The sequence below is a fragment of the Orussus abietinus genome, unplaced genomic scaffold (assembly GCF_000612105.2).
Source record: "Orussus abietinus isolate OABI.00-Male unplaced genomic scaffold, Oabi_2.0 scaffold22, whole genome shotgun sequence".
Taxonomy (NCBI): domain Eukaryota; kingdom Metazoa; phylum Arthropoda; class Insecta; order Hymenoptera; family Orussidae; genus Orussus; species Orussus abietinus.
The window spans coordinates 1,095,176-1,114,666 of record NW_019394596.1 but is presented as its reverse complement, the minus strand read 5'-3'; the positions used below and the strand labels follow the sequence as shown (position 1 = coordinate 1,114,666).

Below are 19,491 nucleotides of genomic sequence, written 5' to 3'. Positions count from 1 at the left end.
CTCGGGAGAGATGCGCCGAGTAAATATGCATTCGAGATCGCGATCGAGAGGGAGCTCGGGACCCCCCGGGGCGATAGACAAATAGATCAGCAGATAAGCCCGAGACCGCCGATATCAACCCCCGGGAAATTTAATGTCTTCCTCGAGGAAGACCCGAGGAAATTCGATTCGATGGACGTAATCGCCGGGTTGCTTGGTTAGAAACTCTAATCGCCCCGAAGTTTTCATCCCCTTATCGAGCTGGCGTACTTCCAGAAAGAAATAAAAAATCCAGTGAGATGATTTTACAATAAGTAATTTGGGTATTAGATCAACCCCCGCGAAATTTAATGTCTTCCTCGAGGAAGATCGGAGCACCCGAGGAATTCGATGGACGTAATCGCCGGGTTGCTTGGTTAGAAACTCTAATCGCCCCGAAGTTTTCATCCCCTTATCGAGCTGGCGTACTTCCAGAAAGAAAGGGAAAGAAATAAAAAATCCAGTGAAATGATTTTACAAGTAATTTGGGTATTAGATCGAATGTTAGGTTAAACGTAGCAAGTTGTATTGATAGGGGTAATCTACCGCGGTGGGTTATGTTTATATTTTTCTTGCATTTTTTTTGTCAGACGGATTATCGCCCTTATAGGTTGTAGCAATTTTTTCCGTGGATGGATTTTTTATTGTATCGGGCTTTGATAAATATTTAGAGTGGGTTATACTTTTCGCTGCGAGTCGTTTTGGATCTATGGCAACGTGCCTTGGTGTCTACCTTGGCACTCGGGGCGTTTCAGCAACAAGTAGCTAGTCGAGTGCTCACGCGACCGCGAAGAAACCGACGTAAAACCGCGGAATGATTCGCCACGGTTGTAGGCATTCTTCGTACTTATTCTTTTACGAGGACAGCCGGTGCGTCCGGTGCCCAAGAACGGACGCCCGGCGTCGTCCTCAGGACCTGGGTGCCTATGGGGGTGAATTCGCGATGGCCGATATCGACGATAGGAGGACGGACGGTCGAGGGAGGTTACGAGCATTCCGGCAGTCGGAGATATTCGATATTCGAGGAATTTAGTAGACACCTCGTTCCCGATAACCGCCCCAGAGGAGGCAGCCCCCGAAGAGGGTCTGTCCGGTCGCATCGGCAAGGGTCCACCCCTCTGCCAGGATATTTCCCGAATATTAAAACCGGTATAAACGCTACCAAGGGGTGGTCCAAGTGCGGGGGTGGGATCGATTCCGTAATATCCGCGCCTCCACCCCCCGCGAGGGCGTTAAATGCGAAATGGAGCCGGGCCGCTTAATTGAAACGCGATAACGTTGTTCCAGTTTTGGGCGGAGGGGCCGTTTAGAATTTCCCGAAATTTAGGAAACGCTTAATCCAGGTCCGGGCCGTTAATATACGGTCCTGCGGTGGGAGGGAGGGGGTGGCATTCCAGCGGAGTAAAATCCAGGAGATAGAGGGAAACGGAGGGAGGAGGATGCCTCATCGAAGTCGAGATGCCGAGATCGATTCCCCGGGAATCGGGAAATATATCCCGTGTATTCCAGTAACGAGGAGGAAAGGAGAGGAAATATATCGGCATAATGGCCGTAATGGAGCGGAGGTATAACGGGAGGGTCAACCAGGGGCCGCGACTCGCGACCCGGGGCTGGAAGATCGCGACTACCCCTCGGTACTCTTCAAGAGGAAATCAGGTGGAGTGGCTTCAAGAGGCGTCGAGCGAAGGAAACTCGGGCCGAAAAGGGCCTGCTCTAGGGCCACTTCCCTAGGGCCTCCGCCATTACCCTCGAGACCTCGTAAAGCGCGCCTTTTCATCGAGGGAGGGTTCTGCACCGATGCAGATGCTGGCTCGTATAAACAATTACGCGTAATGGATCGTCCAAGAAGAGGAGGAGCCGAATCGCTTCGGGTACTTCCTCGATCTCGTATATCGCCACTTTTTCTCGGATAGGAGGAAGAAGGCCACCGGTCGCTACCTAGGTTATGAAAGGGATGAAAAGCAATTCCGAGGCTAAATAAGAGCTGCATTTCTGCAACGTCGGTATCGCGCGGTACCAGCGATTCCCCCCCCCTCCCCCCCCTCCTGTATATCGATAATCAATCCGACGAAATAGAATTGGACGATCGGGCGCCACGCGATCGGGACGCATTTAGCCCTGCGGCGCCCTACCGAGTGCGGCGTCGTTTTCCCGTGCACCGGCTCTTCCGTCCCCGGGCGGATCGATAGGAAATGCCGCCGGCAATTTTCTCACTCGTCTTGCGATCCTGCCGCGATGACGGGCCGCTAATTAGCGCGGCTAACTCCCTCGGATCCTCGATTTTCGCTCCCTGACGTCCCGCAGGCTATTTTGCGAGGGCTCCCGTGTATTAATATATTAATATTTTTCCCTGCCCTGACGGGCTTCACCCTCCGTGGAATTTTCCACATCGACGGGCGAATTTCCCATCCCGTAAATCCGCAACGGTCCTGCGTTAACTCAAAGTGGCTTAACGAGGGACAGGAAAAATTTCCGGCTAATCGCGGACACGCTTCTCGCATCGCAGGTTCACCAGCTCGTCCCGGAGTCCAGGAAGAAACATGCCCCTAAGGAGGGAGACCTGGGAGGACCTCGACCTCGAGGGGCTCGTCCAGGTGACCCGAGGTCGACTCGCCCCCTCGTCGTCGTGAGTCGTCGAGCGCCGTCGTCGGTGCGGACTCCAGGCGCAGGCAGGAAATCGAGATTCGAGGCGAGATCGAGAGAGAAATCGGGATTTGGGATGCCGCATCCGGGAGCCTAACCTCGCTAAGGGACGCACCCTGGAGGACGATTTCACCCGGGAGACCTGAACGACCGAGGAGACGCCAAGATGTTGCCCACCAACGTTATGTCCTTCGTCAAGAAGGTAAGTGTATTCGGGTTACGTTATGTCCCTCGTCAAGGAGGAACTCGTGAATCTTGGGGAACCGGGTCTTCGTAAAGGGGTAGCGAGGGAAGCGACGAAGAGGAGGCGCGCCGAGAGGGTGTACGGAGACCACCCTTCCTTCTCTGTCCTCCCTTAATGGCGGAATCCGCCACTCTTTCCCTGGCCATTTCTTATTCGACTTTCCGCGGACTCTCGGCCGCAATCAGGATTTGTCGGGATTGCCTCGGGTATGGATAAACGGCGGAAACACCGGGACACGGGGCTTTCGATCAGCGGCTCGTGGAATTATTTCTGGGCGGATAAAAAATCGCGATACGCGGATGAAAGGGAGATTACTCCAGGTGATATGGGCCTGGCTGCGTCGGCCGTGGAAATTGCAACCGCGGCAAGCGGCCTGCAAACATGGCCGGATTTCCAATACGAGGGTGCTCTCCTATCGTCCGCGTATCACTGCCACTCCAGCCGGAAATTTTCCCGGACTGCGGAGACGCGTTATGCGCGAGCGCGATCCACGCTCGAGCAGTCCTAGACAGAGCGCGCATCGATTAAACGGGCGACGCCGACCGACGCCGGCCGACGCCGGCGAGGGTAGGCCGCCGAGGACTCCCCACGGGCCGATTTTCCGCCTCTGGATGCTCCCGATGACGACGGTGTTCCACTTAACCCGCTAATTGTCGCTAAGGATGCCGCGTCGCGTGCCGGCCGGCCATTAACGGCCGCGCTAACGCGGCCAATCGGATTTAACGGCGATCCGACGACTCGCCGTTTTCCCTTTGTTCCACTAGCCTTCTCCGTGGATAATCGTCGCGGATTGAAATCGACTTTACCTGTAAAAGGCTCGTTTACGAGAGAAAAAAAAAAAAGAAACTCGAGCGCGCGTTAGTTAAGACCCTTTCAGAGGACGCGCGAAGTCGCTCCACGTGAACGAGCCCTTAATGCAATGGCGAGCTTTATTGCGTTCATAAAAGAAAAATACCCAGTCGCGTTCAGTGGATATATTGCTTGCCATTGCGTTGACTAACGTGTGCTGAAAATCCCGTCGGGTAAACGAGCTCTTAGGTTCACGCGGCGTTTATGAGTAGTCTTTGAAATCCTGCTTTACATCCACGGTGGAGGTTCCAACAGCCACGGATTTCGGACAAGGACAATTTTTCCTCGCGTTTCCATGCCCATGGCGATCAAGATGTCCTACTTTTTCCGCTAATTGTCGCTAAGGATGAGTCGTCGCGTGCCGAGCGGCCATTAATGGGCGCGCCGACGGGAAATCGGATTTACGGGGCCGGCGGCGACGCCGGTCGTCGTCGCTTCCCTCGCCTTTTCGCTCGGCGGAAAAAGGACTCTTTTGTCCCGTCTCTCTCTTTCTCTCTCGCTTTTCGACGGCTCGCCGTCGATAATTGTTCGATAGGTGCCACAGGCGGCCAGTATCAGCCGTTACCCGTCACCGGAGTTCCGCCAACGGGGAACCGTTAAACGGACGTCGGCTCGGCGAATTGGACCGTAGATCCTTGTAACGCGTATCGCGGGCCGCGGATAACGGCCGAAGCGCACGCGATAACGCCGTCGTTAGGCGAAAATGCTCGCCCTGGGTGGCCCCGATCGGGAATTTCGCGGGATACTTACAACCCCGAGCCCTCCAGATCGGCCCTCGATCGACCCCCCGCGAAGATACCGCCCTTAGGCGTCGTATTCGCCATGTCGACAAAATATCGACGCGATACGACGTCATATTAACGTCATATCCACGAAGTACTGTAAGAAGATGCAACGCCATGTGTTGAAATCCTCCCCACTTAGGGGTCGAAGATATTCTGATTTTTTCCGATCTAGTATCGAGAGCGCCTTCTCGCTGAAATTTTGCAATTAAAAATTACCGCGCTCGCTGGTCTTTATCGCGTTAAAAAAAAAAAGAAAAAACATTACATTCTGTATATCATCCGCGGATCATCGTTTCGCTTTGCGTACTTTAATTGAAAAATTAAAAGCATTTTAGGTGATTTACGTCGGTGGAGAGATGAGCGAAAATCTGAGATCCTGGGTACCAGATTTTGAGATCATTTTTTATGGAACCGAGCATTGGCGTTGTCTTCTTACCCTACCTCGTCATATCGACGCCATATCGACGCTACTTCTTGTCGGCTAATTTAACATGTAAAACACCACGTTATGAGAGACCGATTGCTATTTTCATGACGCACCCCTTTCTTGCACTATTACACGACCCTCGATGAGATCGTGGGGGTGCATCGTTGCTACTTTCGCGAAGGACCTTTCTTGCGCTATTACTCGACCCTCGACGAGAGATCGTGGGGGTGCATCGGTCGCGGAGGGAGCAATTTGCCCGGATATCTACAGGGGTTGACAGGATTACCAGCTGGTCCGGACGCGCGATTGGGACATCCGGCCAGGGAAATCCTCGGCCCCCGATCTGAATTACTGAATTTAACATCGCACTGTCCGCCCGAGTGCGAAGTGCAACGCAACAGGCGGAAGTGTACGTCCTCGTAGAGGAGAAAGAATTGCATGCCCGGACAATGAGGCGCCATTTGGCTCGAGCACGACTCGTTGTCCTCTGTGCACCATTTACCCGGACTAACCCACTTCTTCCTGGGAAAACGCAGGGCGGAACGAACCGAGATATATATTCACCGAATTTATTGGATGGGGGTGTGAGTTCGTGCGTTTCTTCTATATCTTTTTTTTTTTCGCGAAAATATACGACACATTGGGAAAACAATCGAATGCGGCGTACACTTGCCGCCCGTTAAACGAGCACAACGTCGACGAGGAGTCATTTTAATGAAATGATACCCTGGTTTCGGTGGGACGTGCCCGTTTTCCCGCAACCACCAGGTCTTCTCTTCTGTCGGTACTCGTGGCGTACCTGTGCCAATTGCGCGACATATCACGATCAATGCCACGACATTTTCCGCAGAAACGCTCCTACAATGAGACATTTAATTGAGGACTGTTAGTTTACCAGGTCACCGAGCATGAAATCCAAAACGGTGCCAGGTAACAGAGGTGTTCCTGGGGAAGAATTTTACGGGTTAATTTCCCGGTGTACCCCTTCGTTGAAATGAAATCTCTAGTTACAGTCGTGAATTCAGTTTCCGCGCGCAGAGGGTCTCGAATGGACCACTGTTGTACAGGATGGGTATTGACAGGGTCCATTGACTGTTTAGATGGTGACGACTCAGGGGGACACCAGCGGCCAGGGTTCCGACAGTCCGGAGGACGGTAGCAAGGCGTTCAGCAAACTGCGTCAGCTGGGTAACGAACTCATAACGGCAACTGGAAACGGTGAGTTACCGTAGCGAGGCCGAGAGGCATCTCCGTGTCTCAGTGCCCAGCATCCAGGAGAAGCGCCGAGGAAGGGGGTAGTGGTTGGGGGAAGTGACGGCAGCACGCGGTTCCGCAATCTCGAGAGTGGATCTCCCTCTGAAAAGGATCCCCGAGCGGACTCGTTTGCATTAAGTCCCCGGCCTCTTAGTTCCTAAACTAGGCCTTGATTTTACGCAACAGCGCCGAGCCCGAGGGAATAAAGACGCCGGGGGCGAAACGCCCCTCGGCGGGGTCTCGCGGGGGGTCCCCGCCCGCGCAGGCGCGGACCGGCGGCCCGAAGTGGTCGAAATGAAAGGTCAAAGCCGCCCTCTGCGACGTTAATCTATTTTCACCGCGTCCTCCCTTCCGCGGATTGGGGGGGTGGGCCGGGGGCTGGGGGATCCTGGGAGGAGGTTCGATCCGAAGATTGGCCGCTTCGGGCGATTGACGCGGGTCGACCGGAATCCTTGATGGCGCGGCCCGGAGGGGTCGATCGATGCGACCTCATCCGGACCGTCGACCGGGTGATTGCGGTCGGTGGAACGATTAGGAACACATCGTCTCGATTCGAAGGACTCTTCGTCTGATCGACGAGTCTCGGTCGACAGAGGATGTGTCGATATAAAAAAAAAATATATATAAATTAAATTCCTTTATTATATAAAGAATACTGGGAAACGAGGGTAGATTTAACCATTTTTAACAAGCGGGGTGAGAAGACGCTATCTCGTGACACCTGTCGGCGATAACGTCCCCCGAGCTAGCATCAGCTGTTCGGGAGAGTCGCGAGTGACGGCGGAGGGGTGGTCGTTTTTCCTTTCCTCGTCTCTTTCCCTTTTTATCAGAGTCGAGCGACGGCGGGCCTCGCGACGGCTGACGTCGAAAAAGCCAGGCCCGGAGAGGGTGGTTTCTATTTCCTCCGTTTCGCGAGGGCCGCGCTCGGTCCATTGATTTCCGATGATTCGGAGGAGACCGGCGCCGAGGCCTCCCCCGCGCGCAAAAAGCGACCGGCCTTTTCCCGGGGCATTCGTTCCTTTTTTTTTTCTTTCTTTTATTATTGATGCGGGTTTTATTAACGATGCCACCGAACCGACGATTCCAGTGACGAAGCTGTCGCCCGCGAAGATGACACCCACGGAGGACTGCCAGGCGAAGGAGGCCGAGACGTCGGGCGCCGCGACGAGCGCCGAGCCGCCCAAGCCGTGAGTGTTCGGCCTTGACCTTGTATTTTCCAGGGAACCCGGGGCCTCGAGGAGGTCGGAAATTGATTTTTCGAGGCTCCGGGTCCCGGCCAACGGAGGTCCTAGGAGTGATCCGACCGCTTCCGCCCCCAGGAAACCGGAACCCGGCAGACCGGCCAGCAGGGCCGGTGCTTGTAGGGTGTGTCTCAAGCCTTTCAAGCCGGAGGACTTTTCCCGCACCTGCTACGAGTGCAGATTTAAGGTCTGCGAGGACTGCGCCTCCTATTCCGAACCAACGGACTCGGAGGACCCGGTAAGCCCTCCCCAGGTTCGATGCCCGCGTACGAGCTCTTGGACGTGCCGCTCACTTTCCAGAGTAAGTGGAGATGCAGCGTCTGCCGGAGGAAGCTGGCGTCGAGGGGTCAGCCCGTCGTGGCGCAGGAGTCGACGGAGTCGCTGCTGGACGTCCCGGTCTTGGAGGCGCTGCAGAGACGACACAGCGAGGCCAGGCTGAACTGCCAGGCGAAAGGGCTGGGAACGGGGCTGGCGCCCCCCAGGAGTCCGGACATCCGGAGGCACTCGGACTTCTCGCCTGCGAGCCTGAAGGAGCTCGAGAAGGTAAGACCAGGAAGGTCCCCCAAGGTGGGCCTCCGGTGGTGCGATTAGTCGCGGTCGCGCGAAGAGGAGGACGTCGCCATGGCCGGGAGGCTCATCCCGAAGGAGAGCGGAACCCTAGAGACCGGAAACCGTGGAGTACAGCCGACCGGTCGCGCTATCGAAGAGCCACCGTCGGTCGCGTTTTCCGGCGCGTCCCCCCACGTCCCCTCGCGGCGGGGGCCAAGCCCCCCCGCGAGTCCTCCGAGCCCGGAGGAGCGGACCTCGGATGCGGCGGTCCCCCCCGAGGCCCTGGTTTTAATCGTCCTCGTAATGTTGTAGTTTCGAAAGGTTGCAGGGGAACGCCGGGAGGAGCTGAGATGGGAGCGGGAGTTAGAGTGGAGGAGCAGATCCAGGGGTGGGTCTCCAGACCGCCGCCAGAGCGACAGGGGGCGAGCCGGCAGTCCGCAGAGGGGCTCCAAGTCGTCCAAGCCTGGTGAGAGAACCTCTGATCGTCGTCCTCGTCGTTGGATGTCAGCTCGATGTCAGCCCGATATGTCAACCCCCGATGCCTGGTCGCAGCTTCTCGTGCCCCTCACCCCCGTTCTCGCCCTCGCTCCGAGATCCTCGAGCCCTTGTTCCGTCAAATCGCGAACGGGGAACCGATCTTCCGGACCTCCGACGTCCGAGCGACGTTCCCGTTGATCCCCTGCCGGTCACTCGTAAGTCCCTGGTCGGAGGTCGGAGGTCGTCGTTCCCCCTCGCAATCACCGACGCTCGACCGGACGAGGGTCTCTAGGTTCAGGGTCGAGGACGGATGCACTCGGCGGGCGTCCCTGCGTCGTCGCTTTGCACGCTCCAAGGGGTGCGAAGGCGACTTAGCTCCCGCTCGAGAGCTTACCGGCGTTATACGGTTACCCGCCACTTGCGAGAGTCGGAAGTTGCGTCGACCCGAGGCGCCGGCAAACTCGTCCGGGTCTTCAAGTGACCTTCGAACTCGCTTAACGGCGCCGCTTTGTACCGCGAGGCGGAGTTCTCTCTAACGGCGGCTCCTCAGATGCAGAAGCGGAGGCGCCGGGAGACGCAGCGGAGGAGGACGCCGAGCGGTGGCGGCGCTCGAGGACGGCCGCGGCGCCGGGACCGGGGGCATCCCCGGCGAACTGCTCGACGCGCCGGAAGTCCACGGTCACCAGGCAGCGATCCTACGATGACGAGCACAAAGCCGCAGGAGGCGGCGACCCCGACCAGGCGGTGCGACAGGAGTCGGGCCTGGGACTTCCGGGACAGCTCTCGAGACGAGCCTCGGCCTACGACGTCTACGCCCTGCCAGTCGCTGCCAACCAGGGTAGGTTATCTTTTTCTTCATTTCTTTATTTTAATTTCTCCACCTATGACGCCGTCTTCAACCCCGGAACCTCGGTCGGAAAGGTCTTCAGGGTCGGCCGCGTCCAGGGTCGCGCGAGTCTGCCGCCGAGGAGAGACCCTGCAGAGACGTCGGTCGCAGGGCGTCCTTCCGGGCCGTCAAGCCGCTCCTCCCCTACGAGATGGTCTCCGACCAGGAGAAGGTCATCGATTTGGACGCCCCTTCGCCAGCGGAGGCGAGCCCGGCGCCGCAGCCACCCCCTGAAGAGGAGAAACGACTCAGGCGAAGAGTATCACAACTGTGAGTGATCGATCTCAAATCGATCTCAAATCGATTTCGGAATCGTTGGAAAATCTGTCCATTCGTCGATACTTCCCGAATCGTTCCAACTTGATAGAGCCGATAGGGTAGAGAGGCTCGCGACCGCGTTTGCGCTTAAGGGATTGTCGGGTGGAAGGGAACGAAGTGGGGGAGGGCAATTCAAGGAGAAAAATCGAAAATCGAATTTCGCAGGCCGGATATCGGCGCGATGAGAGCTCTACCTTCGGTCCCGGGGGTCACGAAACCTCCACCCACTGCCATGGGCAGAGTCGCCGTAGACGACCGCGACTTGCCTCGGCAGGGGAGTCTCGTCGACGGGGAGGGAATTAAGATCGTTATCCACGACGTCGACAGTGACCACGGTGAGTCGGTGCTTATTCTGGGAGGATCCAACCCGACGATGGGTATTTTCCTGCCAAGGGTACGCGAGTCAGTCCACCTCGTTTTCAGGGTCGAGGACCAGTTCAGCGAGGAGAGTCGTCCTGAGGAAGGAGACGGTAATGGACGACGTCCAGAGAAGTGAGTAAGATGGGGAGCGATTCGACGATATGGAGGGTTCTTCATTAACTCCGGTATTTCGATCTTCAGGAGGCTTCGGGATGAGGGTGGTCGGCGGGAAGAGAGGATCCAACGGGCGCACATATGCCCGCGTCGTTTGGACGGTGCCTGGAGGACCAGCGGAGAAGGCCGGACTGCAATATGGAGACCGAGTGAGTACCTCGTGTCAAGAGGTCAGGGAACGTTCCGATTTTCCGTTCTCCGGGTCGTCGTTACCGCGATGTCCCATGCCTCGCCGATACACCCCATGCCATACGTTTTCTCATATACCTTGGACCTCTGCCCACGTTACCTATATTCCTCTCGTTACATACCGTAATTTCGTGTCGCAGGTGCTGAAATGGGGCGGGGTGTCGCTTACGGACCGAAGCTTCGACGAGGTCTCCCAGATCGTCGAGCGCACCGGCGACACGGTGGAGGTCATGGTGGAGCACACCTCGGACCCGTGAGTGGAAAATTAAAGACCCCCCCAGGAGCCCTATTCTGGAATTCATACCCTGGATTTTTCTCATACTTCACAGTTTTTGCGTATGACATCGAAACGTTGATCAATTGCGCGACATAGCAACAATGGGAGAATTTTCCCAAATCCTATTATCATGCGAGAGAGTCCGGACGAACTCGAGAATAGGGTCCCAAGGTGGAGGCATCTCGCTTACATGTACATATTCTTTTCTCTTCCGCTTTCTCCCCGGCGAACACCAGGGTGACCGATCCGCTGGACGAGCCGGGAACGGTGCCACCCTCGGGCAAGCCGGGCTCCCTCGGCCTGCAGCTAGGTACGTACCCCGACCGAAGTACATCCCCGTCACGAGCGGAAGTCCCCTCACGAAAGAGAAGTCCGAGAAAACGGCAAACTAATTGAAGTGAATCCGGTAGACGGATCGCGCCTTACCTGGCGAGCCTCCACCCCTGCCCGACTAATAGCTGGCTGGTGTTCATTTCAGAATCGGATACGGACAAAACGCCCACCTCGCCGACGCGCAGGAAACTACCAAAGACGCCGGTATAACGAGTTCATAAATACCGAGAATACGCGTCGTTTGTACGGAACCGCGTGTGCGTGCGCGCCCGCGTTAAAAGGATCCCAAAGAGCCCTCCACCCGGGACGAGAAGTCCCAGCTTGTCCCCCGTCCCTGGCCGGGGCTCATCCTCGTCGGTGTCTCTGTCCTTAGCGTTCGTCCCCAGCCACCTTCTTCCCGCCAGTCCCGACTCCGTTTCCGCCCCCCAACGCCCTGACGCGCGGCCGAGTTCCCAGCGATAGCCGGACCTCCGAGTCGACAGCCCCGGATTTTCCGCCCCGAGACCGTCCATCGAGACCCTCTTTCGATCGGTCGCAATTACATCGGGTCGCGCGAATCGGCGATCGGGGTAGGAGGGGTTCTTCGGAGGACCGGAAGCCGCGCGCGGAGCCGCAGCGCGGAGGTGCTCGATCGACAATCGTAGGCGTAGGTGTAGCCGTAACCGTAAACGCCGGAAGTCCGGACCCCCCGCGGTCGCCGGCACGCGGAACGCGCGCGGAATACGCACCGCGACGGTCCCGCGTGTCACGCGCGCCGCCCCCGCGACTCGCAATCGATGTATTGTATCTAGAATCCCAGTGGCGACATTCCGCGCGTATCGCGGACGCTACTCGCTTTGCTCCGCTAGAGAGAGAGGGAGAGTGGGAGAGGAAGGGAGAAAAAGAGAGGAGGTGAGAGAGGGAGAGAGATTGAATACCAGGAATGTCACGCGTTTTGTCTTCCCAATAAAGTGAAAGCACAGAGTCATCCGCGGCGAGTTGTGTTGCTTTCCCGAGCCCGCTCTCTTGGCCCTTAACCCTTTCGTTACGAATACAAGAAATTCCACCATATCTCCAGAGTATCTTTTTATCGTATTCACCCTTATTGGATTAATCACCCTAAAAGTACATTTTTAACATACGTAACACAGTTTGCCCATCGAAATGAGACGAGAATACCCGCTGTTGGGATAACTTTTAATTTCTTAAAAGTTTAAGGTTGAACCTTGTATTTGGAAATTTAATAATGGAATGATACGACAAAACAGTTGTTATTCAATACTTAGAAAAGCGTACGTACAAAAGGCAGTCAAGGAGACGTTCTTCAGGTGGAAGGCGTAAGTTCGAACACCGAAGAGTGCCGAAGCACAATGTGCACCCTTTCGACGCGGTGGTGCGTTCAGTGGGGGTTGACTGGCGGAGCGGACTGCCGTAACGAAAGGGTTAAAGGGAGTCCCGGTCCCTCCTGGTCCCACTTCCTACCCTCCGGTCCCGTTCCCTCCGATCGCCGGGAAGGATCGCGGGAGGTCTCGCGTTCTCGTCGCCCGAGACCCTCCCGAAACTCCCCCGGGAGGTTCCCCTGGGAAGTCCCCCGGGAGGCTGGTCGCGGGCAAGTCGAGCGCTGGGAAGGAAATCGGGCCTCCGCGGGACTCCGCTTTGTCCCCGCTCGCTTTCCACCGCTTGCTCGCTTGAACGCTAGATCGCATAGCAGAGCCCGCTCCCCTTTCCGCAGTACCGAGGAAGAAAAAAAAGAAAAAAAAAAAGAAAAGTCGGGTCAACCGTCAGAAAGAAACCGTGAAATAGGGACGCGTCCCTGGAGAGGACGCGACGAGGGGGTGTTCACTCAGGAAATCGACTGAAAGTCCCGAGTAGACATTGGAGATCACGAACACATCGATAAAGCGGACTGTCACTTGTTACCGAATCGCATTGTTTATCAAATGAGATCAAAGGCAGTTGATTGTCGATAAAGGAAATCGGTTTCCCTAATTTCCGAGTGAGTAGCCCCTCGGGGTGCGATATGCACCTACGGTTCGTAAAGAGATTCATTTATTCCGTGGTTGTATATTTTCTATCCGGGGAGTAGTGGCTATTTTTCGAGTACCTCGAGGCTCGGGGTGGTTCCCCGAGGCATGCACCCTAGTCCGCCGCATGCCGACCGCGGAGCGCCCGAGGCGGAGGTCGGGGTCGGCGGCGAGACCCGCGTCAGGGTCAGGGCCACGATCGGGCGAAACCAGCGCTCGACGACGACGGCCTCCCGCGACGAGGAGGCGAGAGCGACCGCCGCGAGGAAGGAAACGCGCCGATTCGCGCGAGGAGGCGTGGGGTCGCGGAGGACGGGATCAAGGTTCGCGTCCTGGGGCGTCCGCTGCCGCTCGCAGCTCGGATCCGGCCAGTCGGCCCTTGGGGAGCTAAGGGCGCATCGGAGGACCCGACCGGAGCAGTAGGTACCAGGGCGGGAGCCCTCGGTTCACGTTCGTTCAGTTACTTTCCCCGTTGGCTGGTTACGCTCCCCTGCCCCCCGACCCCTTTTGGAACGTTCCCGAGCACCGCTTTGCATGCCGATAGCAGCCGATAGCCGGTCGAATGCGGAATGCACCCGGGCCGGGCTCGGGCACCGAAAGAAGCTTGAATCCTCGAGGCTCTCGCCGTGAGGGTGGGCTCGGGGGGAGAGAGGAGAGGAGGCACGCCTCTTTCCCGCGGTCGAACTCCTGGCGCGACACCTGTGCGTTCGACTTTTAGGAACAGATCGCCAGGGAGCGGCAGATCACCGGCCGCGTGCAGATCCAGGTGTGGTACGAGGCGGAGCGCAAGGAGCTGGTGGTCTCCATCCTGGCGGCGGATGACCTGTCGCCCAGAGAGGACACCGGCTACGGGACCGCCCCGGAAGCCTACGCGAAGCTCCTCCTGGTCCCGTCCTGGTGAGTACCCTAACATGGAGCGATCTCTGAGAAAGATGAGCATCGACCACGGGGATGCCCCGGTTGCAGCGGGGAGCGCAACACCGTGGAGACGAGCGTGGCCGAGCCCACCAAGAACCCCATCTGGAACGCCACCCTGAATTTCTCCGGGGTGCCGGCCGACGAGCTCATGACTCGCAAGATCGAAGTAACGCTGTGGGACGATTGCCCCGACAAGGACAACGTCTTCCTGGGGGAGTGCACCGTGGAGCTGAAGACGGCCCTGCTCGACGACGGAGCGATCTGGCAAGTGTTAAATTCGGGGACAGGTGTGTGTATTTATCCTACTTACGAGAAATCAACGTTCAAGCGTTGTTCCAGGTACCGGCTGGAGGACCCTCGAGGATTTCGCATGGGGAAGTCGCCCCACTGCTCACCTAGAGGGTCCTTCTCCCAGGAGGTGGCCCAGCGGCTGCTGCGGCGGGTGGAGCCGCGCGACCGGGACCGCGAGCGGGAGCGCAGCCTGAGCGAGGACACCCCCAGCGAGAGCGGAAGTCCCGAGCCCTACTTCCTGCACCCGGACCACGCGTGGCACGCCAACTCGAGACGCGGTTCCAGCCAGTCGGAGCAGCTGGAGGTCGAGCCGTACGAGCTCAGCAAGGACTACAGCCGGTCCCTACCGGGTAGCCGGCGCAGCAGCTTCCAGAGCCAGGGTGGGACCGACAGCAAACGTGAGTACTCCGAAATACCTATGAAAGATAGACGCTCACCCGTGGTACCGATTCCACCCTTCGGCACCTGTTCCAACCCTTCCAGGCGGCAGCGTGACCGAGGTGGACGCGGCGCCGATCGTGGTGCACCACCACAACCGAGACCGGCGACGCAGTTCCTGTGCCCGACCCATCAAGGTCGAGCTCGCGCGCACCCTGAGTCTGTCCTCGGAGAAGAGGCGCGGCAGCCGTGAGTATCGCACGAAGGAGGCCGCCGCTCGCTTTCTCGTGCTCCTCCGCTTCTTGTGCGCGTCCGCTACCGCCCACGTTCAGCCCGATTTTCGAGTCGATGCGGATTTTTTGTTTCGCACGCGAAAAGATCCCCGTGAAAGATTTTGCATTATTGCGAAGTCCCGTCATTGGTCAACGTTTGAAAGTCTTATACGAAACTGTGAGTCTCGCGGGCGAAAGTTAATCGTATAGATTCGAGAATCGGGTTCCAGGCTCCGGCAGCTGGATGAGGGCCCACTGCGCCTGGTCGGGTCCAGTTGAGTCAGGCTCAGTTGGGTCCGATCAGACCTCACGGTCGGGCCCGATTCAGCTGGCGGTCGCATGGTCGCGTCGGGCTCTAAGCGCCCCTCCACGCCACGTGGCTTCGGCCGCTCCCCGTCCCCGCGAGCGAAAGCTCTCCCTGTGTCTCGTCTTCGTCTCGCCTCGTCTCGTCTCGTCTCGGTGCCCTCGTCAGGGCACGGTCGTCTCTCATTCGCTCTCACAGCCTGTCTCTCTCGTACAGCCCGGCTTCTAGCTAGGCCTAGCTCGGCCCGCCGTCTGCCTGCTTTCCTCCGTCAGCCATTCGCCGATTCTCACCCCGCCGACCGGTCTGTCTCTGTTTCTGTTTCCGTAACTCTCCTCCGTACCTGCGAACGCCGATTAATACCGATCCCAACCCTCAACCTCCGCTCGGTCGGGACGCGAGAAACGCGCTTCGGCGCCCCGACGCCCCTCCGCCGCCGCCGCCGTCGACGTCACCTCCGCCACCTGCACCCGCCGTTGCGAGTGACGGTCCGCTCGCAACAGACTGCGCCGTCCCGACGGTTACCGTGTGGCAGTGCGACCCTGGGTCTTCGAAGACCGCTAATTCGGCCTCCCTACCGCTACCGCACTCCGCACCACCCAGATAAATTACCCCATCGTTGAACGCCGATACGGGATTTTGGTAAGGCTGCTCTTTCTTTCTCTCACTATGTCTGTCCGTCTCCACCCACCCCTCGCTCCCGCCCCCAGGGTGACGCTCGACCGAGATTCCCTCGAAATTGGTCCGATCCCTGCAAAGGGCACTCGACGCGTCGTGAAAAGAGATCACCTCGAGATTTTTCATTTTCGAGATATCGTGGAATTCAATTTTCAGTCCGTTTCTCTCTCTCTCTCAGTTTTTATCCGCTCGGCGATAACGCAATCGTAATTACCGCCATCCAGTGGCTTCGTGTGGGTCGTGCTCCGCGATCGGATAAAAAATGTCATCGCGTGGGTGGGTGCGCACGTCATGCGGGAAAAAACGCCACGCGAGGTGCATCGAACGGGGGGTATATGCATTCAACAGGTGACGCCGAATGTTTCATGAGGACGCAGCGGAGGAGAATGCGCCTTTCCGTGCGTTCTACGGGTTCGCCGAACACGCATCGACGTCCCTGGGGAGTCCCGACCTCCCGGCAATCCCTCCGTCGGGGGCACCGGTCGGAGCTACCGGAAGCGGCGGCCTGCGCGGTCGGGCGCGCACTACGCGACCGACCGGTCTCCGACGGCCCTTTTATACCCCTATCCCCACTCCTCCGCCCGCTCGATACGGGCCAAACTCGGCGGAGTCTGCCGAGCTGGCGGATCGTCGACGTCTTCGGAATGAAAGGAAAAGGGAACCGACGGATCGGCCGTTTCCGCCCTCGAAAGTCTATCTCGGACCGATCGAACCGGAAGAGTGGACAGCGCCCGGCCGAGAGACACCCCGCTTGACCCCTGACCCCGCGGCCTTTCTTCTCCGACTCAAGACTTCTGCTCCCAGGCAAGACGGAGCCAAAGTAGCCCCACCTGTGTGCCGGGTGCCCTTTCCCGGTAGGAGGCCACCTTCCTACTTGTCTTTCGTAATTGACCAAGACTCGGCCCCCGAGGACCGTCAGGCGATGTCAGGGTGCACGAGACGACGAAACCCGGGACGCCGGATTGACCAGTCCAGGCGGTCTGCCCTTTACCTCTGCAGCGGTCGGTTCCCTCCTCTGGTGATTCGCTCGTCCCTTTCCATCCTGCCGATGGTGAGAGGACAAAGTGATAAGAGATGCCGATGACGAACGGTGACTCCTTTTCGGGTGACGTCGGTCGGAAATGTTGGACGAATCGATCCCTCGATTGGGTCGGGAATTAATGTTGCTCGATACGAAGTTGCGCTTGAGATCCGGAATTTCGTATCGAACGACCTAAAGGTCGACGAGTCGGGTTCATGGCGACATGACAGCCCGATGACGTTGAGACGAACGGGGTGACTTTCTAGCTGGACCTCGACGAGCCGACCGGTGCGACCCACCGGTCGGACGTCGGTCTGGCTGTGGGAGTCCTCCGGTCGCGGAATGACGAGGTCTGGACTATGTCGGGCTGCGGAAAGACACGGATTATGTCCTCAGTCGATGCGAATCACGTTGCAGGGCGGGGTGAGCGCAAAGACGGTGTTTTGGATATGTCGGAGAGGTTCTTCGATCGGAACAGCGAATCCGACGAGGACGACAGATGGAGGTGACGTTCAGATTAAGCTAAATACATTTTTTCATTGTTCTCTGGCTCGAAGTCCTTCCGAGGTAAAGGGTGGAATCGGTCGGTATCGTTGCAGCCAGCCTGTGAGGAGCGAGAACGGTGTTCATGCGAGACTGGGACCTGGCCAGGTGAGGCCGAAGGGGATCAAGATCATAGGAGGTGAGGACGGTTCCTTCTGCGCCTTCTAACATCCATAACACCTCGATCAAGGGTTCCTCTTATATTTTCTAGGAGTGATGCAGGGCGAGATTCAGCTGGGGTTTTCTTTCGACAAGGGTACGCTCGAGGTGGAGGTGATTTGCGCTAGAGGGATCTGTCCCGGCGAACGGGAGAAACCAGGTGAGTGGGGAGATGGCGAGTGTATTTTGGTCGAGATCCCCGAAATCGTGCCTGCTTCCAGACACCTACGTCAAGACGTATCTGCTGGATGGAGAACGTTGGTTGCTGAAACGCAAGACCCGGGTCTATCGGCAGTCGACGGAACCGCAGTACAGGCAGACGATCAAGTACGGCCGTTGCGACGCCTTCGGGCGGAACCTGCTGGTAATGCTCTGGGAGAGGAACCTAGGCTTCGAGAGCAACCAAGGCCTCGGAGGAGCCGAGATCGACCTGGGCCTGCTGCCGCAGTCTCGGCACACAGTCGGCTGGTACCCTCTCTTTCCCATCCACGCCCTGGGCTCCCACTCGCACGCGGACTCGCCCTGATGGTTGCGGCGAAATCGAGTCTTCGACGCCGGGGAGCTCGATTTCAGACTCAGTCTCCTGCCGAAGGGCGAGGACGGGTCCGTCCTGAGGGTTGCCTCCTGATCGGCAGGGCCTAGAGGCCCGAGGAGCGACCGACCGGTCGGCGAGAAGCGCGGCTAGATCCGACCCCGGAGATCGCGCGGAAGGAGAGGTCGGCTCGACCCGGACAATCAAGACTCGCTCGCGTACCTTCGTACATTTAAGCTCGTTAAGGAAAACCGACAATCAGACGCGTTTGCGCGCGCCCAGAGACTCTCGCGCCGATCTCTCCGCCCGCGTTGGACCTCTTCGAAGTAAGGATGATCCGCTCTTCGGGGAGAATTCCGATAGGCCGGCGTCCGCGACCTCGGGCCGCTAACGAGACGCCTCCCTCCGTTAGGTCCTTCGGACTCCCTCGTTAAGCAATACGAGAACGACACCTCGAACGACCTCAGCAATAAGGGCGACCCGCGTCCACCCCTTCGAATCGAACCGAACCGCGCCGGGAGTGGCGAGGGTCCACCGACGTCCCGACCCGACCCGCGGGTCCGACGCGGCCGGTCGCCGCGACCGTCGAGTCAACCCACCGGTCGTCGGCCGGAGATCGACCCAACGGTCGTCGACCGGAGATCGACCCACCGGTCGCCAGCAGCCGACCCGACCGGGCCCCGCGACCGGTCCGACTCGGTCGAGCCTCGCCGAACGCGGCCCTTCGCTAAGCGCTCGAACCCCGACCCAACCCAACCCGATGTCGACGCTACGCAAGGCCCGATTTTAGTCTTTAGAGTGTAGGACGTGGCTTGGAACGAGCCCAGAACACCCTCGGGACTTATCCCCAGGACCACCCGGACTCCGGGCTCGCTGGTCGAGCCCTGCCTGAGGACGAGCGCGCTACGGAGATTCTACGGAGAAATTATTTACAGAGTCCAAGCGTATCTTTTGTAGCCCGTGGACTCTTATCGAAACCGGCAACTCGGCCTATGGGTCCCTAACGATCGCCATCCACGACCCACCTTTTTGGACCCAGCCGACCCCGTCGAGGCGTCCCGACGCCTCGGGGGCAACGCGCGAAAGTTCACTTCTCGCGACGCGCGCTTGGCTCCGTTCCGTCGCCTCTTTACGTTACATATCTGTGTTGTAAGCTGATTTTAAGTGTCCGACAATCCGGCCGAGCGCCAACGGCGAGCATTATCGTCGCGCACCCGGGCATGCCGTCTTGTCGTGACTTCTGCGCCCTCGACTAATTACTATCGAATGTAGCCATAATGGTCCTCTTCTTGATAAGCGCAATTGGGATCTTTTTTGGACGGCCTCCAATTTTTCTTGTACATCGATGTCGGACCTGTGGACATTGTCGCG

General features: G+C 58.1%; 1 protein-coding gene across 1 annotated transcript; it reads left to right on the top strand.

The window, feature by feature from the left end:
- The first annotated feature begins 2,827 nt into the window (after nt 1-2,827).
- LOC105701936 (regulating synaptic membrane exocytosis protein 1) lies at nt 2,828-18,184 on the top strand. Its single transcript, XM_023432837.1, has 22 exons — nt 2,828-2,863; nt 6,067-6,184; nt 7,308-7,371; nt 7,540-7,699; nt 7,762-8,004; nt 8,323-8,476; nt 9,038-9,378; nt 9,417-9,643; nt 9,857-10,026; nt 10,115-10,183; nt 10,253-10,374; nt 10,555-10,667; nt 10,928-11,001; nt 11,170-11,228; nt 13,746-13,924; nt 13,994-14,209; nt 14,285-14,634; nt 14,720-14,863; nt 17,304-17,391; nt 17,486-17,568; nt 17,641-17,748; nt 17,810-18,184. Exons 1-22 carry the CDS (start codon nt 2,828-2,830, stop codon nt 18,112-18,114), a joined length of 3,423 nt encoding a protein of 1,140 aa, XP_023288605.1. The 3' UTR covers nt 18,115-18,184.
- Nucleotides 18,185-19,491: the final 1,307 nt, after the last annotated feature.